This window comes from Rhinopithecus bieti, unplaced genomic scaffold (assembly GCF_001698545.2).
Source record: "Rhinopithecus bieti isolate Rb0 unplaced genomic scaffold, ASM169854v2 scaffold_8309, whole genome shotgun sequence".
Classification (NCBI taxonomy): Eukaryota; Metazoa; Chordata; class Mammalia; order Primates; family Cercopithecidae; genus Rhinopithecus; species Rhinopithecus bieti.
This window is the reverse complement of record NW_016805935.1, coordinates 970,511-981,316: the sequence shown is the minus strand read 5'-3', so window position 1 is coordinate 981,316 and position 10,806 is coordinate 970,511. Positions and strand designations below refer to the sequence as shown.

General features: G+C 44.4%; 1 protein-coding gene across 1 annotated transcript in view; it reads right to left on the bottom strand.

Annotated features, from left to right (window-relative positions):
- KIF13A (kinesin family member 13A) overlaps positions 1–10,806 on the bottom strand; it is a gene marked incomplete at its 5' end in the record, with an annotated part of 231,233 nt that overhangs the window by 16,075 nt on the left and 204,352 nt on the right. The window contains 6 exons of the mRNA XM_017874247.1: positions 586–678; positions 1,417–1,593; positions 1,866–1,990; positions 4,943–4,998; positions 7,227–7,353; positions 9,488–9,587. Of these exons, the coding sequence (XP_017729736.1) occupies positions 586–678; positions 1,417–1,593; positions 1,866–1,990; positions 4,943–4,998; positions 7,227–7,353; positions 9,488–9,587 (678 nt within the window). The remainder of the gene's footprint in view (positions 1–585; positions 679–1,416; positions 1,594–1,865; positions 1,991–4,942; positions 4,999–7,226; positions 7,354–9,487; positions 9,588–10,806) is intronic.

Genomic DNA, 10,806 nt, shown 5'->3' with positions numbered 1-10,806 from the left:
CGCCATTCTCCTGCCTCAGCCTCCCGAGTAGCTGGGACTACAGGCGCCCGCCACCGCGCCCGGCTAGTTTTTTGTATTTTTTTAGTAGAGACGGGGTTTCACCATGTTAGCCAGGATAGTCTCGATCTCCTGACCTCGTGATCCGCCCGTCTCGGCCTCCCAAAGTGCTGGGATTACAGGCTTGAGCCACCGCGCCCGGCCAGATATTGATATTTTTTAAAGTAGTATATATATACACACTACTTTCAATTATATATATACTATATATATGTAATTTTTTTTGAGACAGAGTTTCGCTCTTGTTGCCCAGACTGAAGTGCAAAGGCGCGATCTCAGCTCACCACAACCTCTGCCTCCCAAGTTCAAGCGATTCTCCTGTCTCAGCCTTCCTGAGTAGCTGGGATTACAGGCATGTGCCACCACGCCTGGCTAATTTTGTATGTTTAGTAGAGACAGGGTTTCTCCATGTTGGTCAGGCTGGTTTTGAACTCCCGACCTCAGGTGATCCACCCGCCTCGGCCTCTCAAAGTGCTGGGATTACAGGCATGAGCCACCGCACCCAGCCTAAAGCAGCATATATTTTACCTTTGGTATATTGGATACTATTTCATAGGTTACACCACAGGAATAAAAAATATTTTTCAGGGATATTCTCCTCTTCAAACTCTGCGTGAAACTCTGGTAGAAAAAAAAAAAAAGCCGGATTAAGCTATGTGACAAATGTAAGTTATTTCATATTTTACAAATTGTAAAAGCATTACTAGTTAATATGTTTTTGATATGCACAATACTCAGCATAACAGAAAAAAACTGAAGCTAAGAATCCCCATCTCCAACCCCAAGGGACACTAATGTCCAGCTGTCAGTTGGGAACTCGACTACAGAATCTGTAGCATGTTCAGGATTTCTGTGGTTGCTTCTCTCTCCCCTCTGCTGCCTTCCTGTGATCTCTCCAGGGTTTAATCAGTCTTTCCTGAGATGGCTAGAACAACAGTGGAGAGGATCAGTTTCACTGACAGCACCTCTGAGATGGCATCCGTCAAAGCAGTAGGATAGGGATTTGTTTGGAGTCTGCCTTTTGTCCTGGTTTTGTCACTCACGTGCCTGGACCTGGCACTTAATCTCTCAGTCACAGTTTTTCTACTTTTCAAACAGTGAAATATCACAGCTCCACTGCCTGGTAGGATTATACCTTTCCAATCAGTCAAGCTGAAAATGCCCTTACTGGATGACATTGACCTCTGCTATCCTAATGCCCACTATCTTGGATAAATGAGAATCAGACTCTAACTCGGCCAGGATTGTCATGTTTTGCACATCCCCTACATTAGCACCAAAAAACACTGCTTTGTGATAGCTAGGGGGAAAACACTTTGAGCTCAGAGCCAGAATGGCAGAATCAGGCCCTGTTATTACCTGTTTGTTGTAAATATTGGCTGCAATCCGTTTTCGTAATACTAACTCCATAGCAGCAGGGTGGCTGAGTTGAACTGTGGTTTTCACAATTAGGTAAATCCTTTCATTCTGTGGTGTGACCCTATTCAAGTGAACAGAATCATGCACCGAGGAATCCCAAGAGGCTGTGGCTGAAACCTAGGAGTGAGAGAATGATGAGGAGATGGAAACAAGACACAGGTCAGCTGTAGCAGTTTTACAGGACATACAAGAGAAAGAAAATAAATTCAAATCACTGTAATCAAATAGATTTCTTTCCTCACCTTTTTAAACAGCAACACAAACATCCTGTTTTTTAAAGGCCCCAGTCTTTCTCCCCAAAGCAAACTATAGCAGTTGAGTGGGAAAGCAGGCCCACAGGCTTGTGTGCTAATCTGAAGCCTTTTAAGAGAAACATGGAGGTTAATTACCTCATCATCACTGTGCTTTATGATGGGCAGGTAGAAAAACTGGCTGCCATGCTCCTTGGGCAGAATGGAGTTCACGCCGGATGCGTGTGGGCCGACAAGCTGCTCATTGGCACTGAGGTCATCCGCTAACCACATCAGGGGCACAGAAAAAACAGTAGTGGAAAGTCAGTTTTTCAGCAAACACCAAAATTTAAATATATGCTTTTTACAGTTGATGTTTTTTTTGTTTTGTTTTGTTTTTGAGACAGAGTCTTGCTGTGTCGCCCAGGCTGGAGTGCGGTGGTATGATCTCAGCTCACTGCAAGCTTTACCTCCCGGGTTCACACCATTCTCTTGCCTCAGCCTCCCGAGTAGCTGGGACTACAGGTGCCCACTACCATGCCCGGCTAATTTTTTTCTTTTGTATTTTTTTTAGTAGAGACAAGGTTTCACCGTGTTAGCCAGGATGGTCTCGATCTCCTGACCTCATGATCCGCCCGCCTCAGCCTCCCAAAGTGCTGGGATTATAAGCCTGAGCCACTGCGCCTGGCCTACAGTTGATGTTTACACATAACACATCTTTACTTTTTCTTTCATTCCTTATCCTGCAGCTGAAATAGAGACTCCAAGACTCACAACAGCTTTTTTTCTTTTTTAAAAATTATTATGTTTAATAGAGATGAGGTCTTACTATGTTGTCCAGTCTGGTCTTGAACTCCTAGGCTCAATGCATCTTCCTGCCTTGGCTTCCTGACGTGCTGGGATTACAGTTGTGAGCCACTGTACTTGGCTTTTTTTTGAGACAAGGTCTTGCTCTGTTGCTGATGCTTGAGTGCATGGCCTGATCATAGCTCACTGCAGCCTTGAAATTCTGGGCTCAGGAGATCCTCCCGCCTCAGCCTCCTGAGTAGCTAGTACTGCAGGTACACACCACTATGCCTGGCTACTCTGCAAAATTTTTTGTAGGGATCGAGTCCAGCTTTGTTGCCCAGGCTGGTCTCCGACTCCTGGACTCAAGCAGTCCTCCTGCCTTGGCCTCCCAAAGCCCTGGGATTACAGGCACGAGCTCACCGTGCCCCACAGCTTTTATTCTTTTTTATTTTGAGACAGAGTCTCACTCTGTCGCCCAGGCTGGAGTGCAGTGGCGCAATCTCGGCTCACTGCAACCTCCGCCTCCCAAGTTCAAGTGATTCTCCTGCCTCAGCTTCCCGAGTAGTTGGGACTACAGGTGTGCACCACCACGCCCAGCTAATTTTTGTATTTTTAGTAGAGATGGGGTTTCACCACGTTGGCCAGGATGTTCTCCATCTCTTGAACTCGTGATCCACTCGTCTCAGCCTCCCAAAGTGCTGGGATTACAGGCATAAGCCAACACGCCTGGCCGCTTTTATTCTTTAAAAATACAATAGGAGCCAAAAAGTTGCCTTGTGAGTCTCCTATAAGACGGAATGACTATATTCTATTGTTGTCCTGGGTATAAATGTATTCATTAAACACACCTTGGAGGCTGGGCGCAGTGGCTCATGCCTGTAATCCCAGAACTTTGAGAGGCCAAGGTGGGTGGATCACAAGGTCAGGAGTGTAAGACAAGCCTGGCCAAGATGGTGAAACCCCGTCTCTATTAAAAATACAAAAATTGGCTAGGCGTGGTCGTGGGTGCCTGTAATCCCAGCTACTTGGGAGGATGAAGCAGAAAATTGCTTGAATACGGGAGGCGGAGGTTGCAGTGAGCTGAGATCATGCACTGCACTCCAGCCTGGGTGACAGAGTGAGACTCTGTCTCAAAAAAACCTAAACAAGGCCGGGCGCGGTGGCTCAAGCCTGTAATCCCAGCACTTTGGGAGGCCGAGACGGGCGGATCACGAGGTCAGGAGATCGAGACCATCCTGGCTAACACGGTGAAACCCCGTCTCTACTAAAAAATACAAAATCTAGCCGGGCGAGGTGGCGGGCGCCTGTAGTCCCAGCTACTCGGGAGGCTGAGGCAGGAGAATGGCGTAAACCCGGGAGGCGGAGCTTGCAGTGAGCTGAGATCCGGCCACTGCACTCCAGCCTGGGCGACAGAGCGAGACTCCGTCTCAAAAAAAAAAAAAAAAAAAAAAAACCTAAACAAAACAAATCTTAGAATTTTGCTGCTTTCTGATGTCAATTCCTCCTGTAAACAGTTAGGTTTGTTATCCTACTTAATAACTTACTATAAATTAGAGATTTTAGCAGTTAAATTACCTATTTAAATCAAAGTTCTGAGCACTTGGGAGAAATATGAAGATTATCTTCTTCCAACATCCTATCCAATATGGGGTTCACCCTTCACAAATCTCTGTAAATGGCCAACTAGTCTTTGTTTATATACCTCCCATGACAGAGAACTCACTATCTTACGAGGCATACATTCAACATCTAGGCTTTAAAAAGAAAAAATTCTTCACATGAAGAGCCAAAGCCACCCTCCCTGTGTCTTCCATCAATTATTGGGCTTCCTTCTAGAACAGAGGTTTTCAGGCTGTGTTTTGAGGAGCCCTAGGGCCCTGCCAAAGGATCTACCAGGAGCCTGCCCACCGCAAACTCAGCAGCTCTGCTGTTGTTTTCTACACATGGGGTTCCAGTTAATATTTTGTCTAGAAAAGGATTGTTCTGCTAAAGCACATTGGAAACCATTGTTCTAGACTTGCCCAGGTTCCATCTAATTGCAGTATGAAGGACAACCCTGAAGGCAGGGTTATAGTGTGATCATTTCTGCCATCAAAACTGTTTGAGGAGAGTTAAGAGCACAAGTCAGAAATGCAGATTAATAGGCCCTTGCCAAGCCTAAAGACTCAGAATCTCGGGGGGTGATTACTTTCCAGGGTAATTTCTATGTCCACTGTTTCAGAGCAACTGTGTTAAAGCTCTTGTATGCAGTTCTCCATCACCCTACATGCTCTTTTTAATTATCCACATAATCATGCTTACATACATTTAATTAGAACAAAAATGTCACCTAATTTGGCACATGAATGATTAGAAGAGTGATTTAAGGATCAAAATAAGGTGAGTCTGAATAGATTACAAACCTTAATTAAATACAATAATCCCTGTGACTTTAAGTGTCTACTTACCATTCAAATCGAGGAAAAGAACTGGTATGTGGGTTTCCATTCCAGCAGGTGGGATCCTAAATTTAATAACAACATTTAATCATAACAAAATATGTATTTTACATCTTGTTAGCTGATAAAACACCGCAGAGCCGTGGAAGCAAAGAGAACCATGGTGGAGATGCAGTTTCCACTAATGAAATACTTTCATATTTCTTGACTTCCCTGTAGACATAAATCATGGGAATTATATGACTTACATAAAAGAACTTCCAGTTATATGAGTTACATGTAATTAATTGAAACAAAGATTATTTTAAGCCTTTCTAAAAATAATTCCCGTGAGAGGGAAAGGGAAGGGGGATGTTATGAGGGTGGTAACGGGACAGGATCAGAGCCTAGAAGAAGTAAACAAAAGCTGAAAGGAGGACAGAATGAAAGATGTGTGAAAGGAGGTAGGGTTGTGTGCAGAAGAGACCAAGCAGTGTTTTATCAAAAACTGGACCAGGGATGGGCGCGGTGGCTCATGCCTGTAATCCCAGCACTTTGGGAGGCCAAGGCAGGAGGATGGTTTGAGGACAGGAGTTCAAGGCCAGTCTGGGCAACACACGGAGACCTTGTCTCTATAAAAAAAAAACAACAAAAAACGCTAGCTGGGTGTGGTGGTACAAGCCTGTGGTCCCAGCTACTTGGGAGGTGGGAGGATGGCTTGAACCTGGGAGATGGAGGTTGCAGTGCACTGAGATCGTGCCACTGTACTCCAGCCTGGGAAACAGACCCTGCCTCAAAAAAATAAAAAACAAACAAAAAACCCCAACTTGCCCAGCTGCAATAGAACTGCCTCAGAGGCCTCTTAGAGTGAAGAGTCCCTTTAGAAATGCAAATTCCTGGCCGGGCGCGGTGGCTCACGCCTGTAATCCCAGCACTTTGGGAGGACGAGATGGGCGGATCATGAGGTCAGGAGATTGAGACCATCCTGGCTAACACGGTGAAACCCCATCTCTACTAAAAATACAAAAATCAGCCGAGCACGGTGGCAGGCGCCTGTAATCCCAGCACTTTGGGAGGACGAGATGGGCGGATCATGAGGTCAGGAGATTGAGACCATCCTGGCTAACACGGTGAAACCCCATCTCTACTAAAAATACAAAAATCAGCCGAGCACGGTGGCAGGCGCCTGTAGTCCCAGCTACTTGGGAGGCTGAGGCAGGAGAATGGCGTGAACCCGGGAGGCGGAGCTTGCAGTGAGTGGAGATCTCAGCGACAGAGTGAGACTCCGTCTCAAAAAAAAAAGGAAATTCTTACTTAAAAAAATAAAAAAAGAAGAGTCGCAGGTCCTTCCTTCCTTTCTCTTCTGAATCAAAATAACTAGGGATGACACCCAGGCCTACATCTTACAAACACTCAAGATGATCTGAAGTTTCAAAACACTTTACACCGGAGAGACTGAAGTAGGGAGAAGAACTATCTAGAGAAGGTTTTGAGGGCCAGAACAAGATTGGGGTGAGCAGACTGTCCAAAAGAAGTGGCTGGCAGAATTACTGCAAGAGACCTACAGGATTCCAGCACAACAGCAGGAACTGCAGGGAGAAACATCAGGTTATAAATTATGTGCCTGCAGATTCAGAGTTTCTAGTTTCAGAAAACAGACCACGAAATTGATTACATTTCCGTTTATCATTAGAGATGCGGGTATTGTCACTAATGTTTCTATGCCTGTTCAAAAAAGACTATCTGGGCATGTACATTCTGTGTTCAAAAGGAATCTGATTTCTCTTAAATGCCCTGGATATATAATAATAAAAACGAGAATGAGAATAGCAGCATCAGCTAGGATTTAACGAACGGGTATGAAAAGTATTTTATACACATCATAATATACAAGATAATATTATCATATATAAGGTATTTTATATACATTATCTCTAATTCTCACAGCACTACCAAAAAGATAGCTCCATTAATGTATTTTCTGCTCTCTTCAAATACTTTCCAGCCAAGATAAAAGAGTTTCTGGAGATCAGGGAACAATGTCCAAGTTGCTTATGCAGAGGAATAGAGGAGTGTGATATGTGATTCCTGGCCAGGTAATCAATGCTCTCTGGCTTCCTGTGGGAGAAAGTTGGCTTCAGTGGGGAAGGGAAAAAGGGATGGAAGCACTAGAGATGAGTGGACATTCCCTAAGCAGTTCAGTTGGTTGGCATTTTCTGTGACAATCCTGGAAAGTCTCTTGCATGGCTCTTGCCACAGGCGACCTGTACCATCTCATCTCCCTCGGTCTGCACAGAAGGGAGGGCAGCCTTACCAGTCGGCAGGTGCCCCAGGGATCCCACTGCCTGGGGCTGGCACCAGTACAGCGTTCCTTTCCTCGGTCAGCCCTACCCACTGCTCCACAAGCTGGGCTTCCCGCTCCACATCGTCCTCTGTTTTCTCTGCAGAAAAAAATGAGGGGATCAATGCCAACAAGAGAGAAAGTATGACTTCTCAATTTACAAGGAACAGATTTTGGCCTGGGCAACATAGTGAGACCCTATCTCTACCAAAAAAAAAAAAAAAAAAAAAACAATAGTTGGGCAGGGTGGTGGCACGCATGCCTATAGTCCCAGATACTCGGGCAGCTGAGGTGGGAAGATCACTTGAGCCTGGGAGTTCAAGGCTACAGTGAGCTATCATTCACATCACTGTACTAAAGCCTGGAAAACAGACAAGAGACCCTGTCTCAAAAAACAAGCAAACAAAAACAATAAACAGATTTCATTCAGTGCTATCTATAAGTGGCTTAAACATCCACTATGTCCCTAAAATGGATTTGAGCCTTTGAAGTTCAAGCAAGAGCATGTATAGGGAGCTGAGAGGGGCTGCGACACCAATTTAAGGAGCCATAAGCCAGAAATAGCAGAAAGAGCATTGGAAAAGCAATTACGAGACTTAGGTTATTTTGCTGGTTCTGTAATTTGGGGAAGTTATCCAACAGATGAATCTCCCTAACCTGTCAAACAGGGATAAAAGAAGTCATGTCTACTTCATGTACTTGCTAGAAGGATAAAATGAAATATGGATGTGACACTGCTTTACAGAACTATACATGATGTTACAAAGACAGAGGATTAAAAAACACCATAGGCCGGGCACAGTGGCTCATGGCTGTAACCCCAGTACTTTGGGTAGCCGAGGTGGGCAGATGTCCTGAGGTCAGGAGTTCGAAACCAGCCTGACTGATATGGTAAAACCCTGTCTCCACTAAAAATACAAAAATTAGCCGGGTGTGGTGGTGGGCACCTGTAGTCCCAGCTACTCAGGAGGCTGAGACAGGAGAATCACTTGAACCCAGGAGAAGGAGGTTGCAGTGAGCCAAGGTCGTGCCACTGCACTCTAGCCTGGGTGACAGAGCGAGACTCTGTCTCAATAAATAAATAAATAAATAAGTAAGTAAATAATAAAAAACCCACCATATTCCTTACTCTGTAAAATCACCTTTATTTTCCTTGAGGCTTATCATGAAAGGGATTTTATTTGATACACTTTGAAATCTTCTTATTCATAATTCAACTCTGGGGCTCCCTGGGTACAGTCAAAGTGAGTTTTCATTAGCAGCCTGAGCACATACACAAGGCAACACCACATGTCAAGCCAAGGTGTTTTCCTGAGGGAGACTTTCTGCTAGCTTCTACATGAAATGGATTAACATGCATGATGTATGTGTTCTTTGCTGCAGAACCAACCACGTGAGTGGACCATGATATCTGGATGACAGACTAAGGATTTTAAGTGCATATTTCTTACTACAGAATCCAAGTGGTTACTGCTAGCATAAGCAAGCTGCACCCTTGGAGCTGGGTGGCAGCGAATGGAGCTGCAGGGGCCACCCTGAACCAGCAGAGTGCATGGCAATGGCCCAACAGTGGACAGGTGCTGACCTCCTCGTTCAGTTGCTGTATGTCCTAGGTCCTGGTGCCTAAAGTACTTTGTATTGACATAGTGGTATTTATCACATTGTGTTCATCAAAATGAAATTTGAATTTGACATTTAATGTCACAGTTTTATGAGATAACTCAGAGTTTTATGAAAACGTATTATTTTCAAATTTGGAGGCTTCTTAAACCAACAATGTATAATATGATTGACTAATGTCTATAATGTTACAAGTTCACAAAACTAAACAGGCTGGGTGCAGTGGCTAACACCTGCAATTCTAGCAGTTTGGGAGGCTGAAGTAGGAGGATCACTTGAGTCCAGGAGTTTGAGACCAGTCTGGGCAACAAAGTGAGACCCCCATCTACAAAACATTTAAAAATTAGCCGGGTGTGGTAGCTTGTGCCTGTAGTCTCAGCTAGTCAAGAGGCTGAGGCAGGAGGATCTCTTGAGGTCAGGAGTTAGAGGCTGCAGTGAGATATGATCCTGCCACTGCACTCCAGCTTGGGTGACAGAGTGAGACCCTGTCTTAAAACAACAACGACAACAACAAAAATAAGATACTACTGTCCAGTTAGGGGAAGAAAACAACCTACTGCCATTGTGTAAAAGTGAAAAAGCTACTCCCCAAAAGAGAGTTTGATCTCACATACCTGTTTTATTGCTGACTTTTTTTATCTGTTCATCCAAGTATTCTCGTCGTTTAATGAGTGCATCTGACCACCTCTCCCTTACGCAGTTTAAGTCTTCTTCCTAACATCAGGGAGGGAAAATACTTTCCTGTAGACTGCACAGACAACGACTTCTTTCTTTCTTTTTTACAAAGATGTTTAAATTGACTAGGAAATTTTTCATTAGGAAAAGCTATTGAACACTGCTGTGTGATTAATATGCAAGAAAGCAGAGAGGCCTCAGTAACATTACATGTTGATCAAGGATGCTGTTACCCAGAAATCAGAGCCCCTGGATCTCCAAAAGGATAATTATACTTAAAAGCAAGACAAGCTCAAACTATACCAGCTGTCAGAATTTTTTTTTACAATGGGTGTATGTATATTTAAATCGTAGCTATTCATTGCAGGATTTGTGATCCCAAACAGAAGGACAGCATGAACACAGCCCAAACCAAGTAATAACAAATGGAATGGAAAATGACAGGCATTTTCATAGCTCATAGTTCAGGGGTCTGATAACACAGATTTTCTGAAATGTAAAGAGTAGGTCAGCAGAGAACTTTTCAAACTTGCCACAAACATTTTACTTCCAACCACCACCATGAGGCTAACCAAAAATCTCCCATGCAAACCCCAACATGCAGTCAGCCATGCTTTAAGAAATCCCCTAGGCAGTCATTGGACTGCACTGTGAAAAACCTGCCAGGAAGCGCACAAACAGCCGCAGGACGTTAGTCAATGGCATTGCTGAGATTCAAGGGGATACTGATATTTCCCTTAAAGGTTCTTCTTAGTGGAATTATGAGTACGGAAAGAAAATCCATCAATTCTATTAAAAATGCTCTTTGACTTGCCTAATTCTAGTGTAACACTTAAGACGTTATATTAAGAATAGATACCTTTACCTCTGAAACTTTACCAACAGTGTACCCACATTTTTTTCCCCCTAAGACAGAGTTTCGCTCTTGTTGCCCAGGCTGGAGTACAGTGGCATAATCTCGGCTCACTGCAACCTCTGCCTCCCAGGTTTAAGCAATTCTCCTGCCTCAGCCTCCCGAGTAGCTGGGATTACAGGCGTGCGCCACCACGCCCAGCTAATTTTTGTATTTTTACTAGAGATGGGGTTTCACCATGTTGGCCAGGCTGGTCTCGAACTCCTGACCTTGTGATCTGCCTGCCTCGGCCTCCCAAAGTGCTGGGATTACAGGCGTGAGCCACTGCGCCCAGCCACTGTACCCACATTTTACATGTAGGAAGGCACACTGAGAAAACATCATTTGACGATGTGTGTGGAGAAT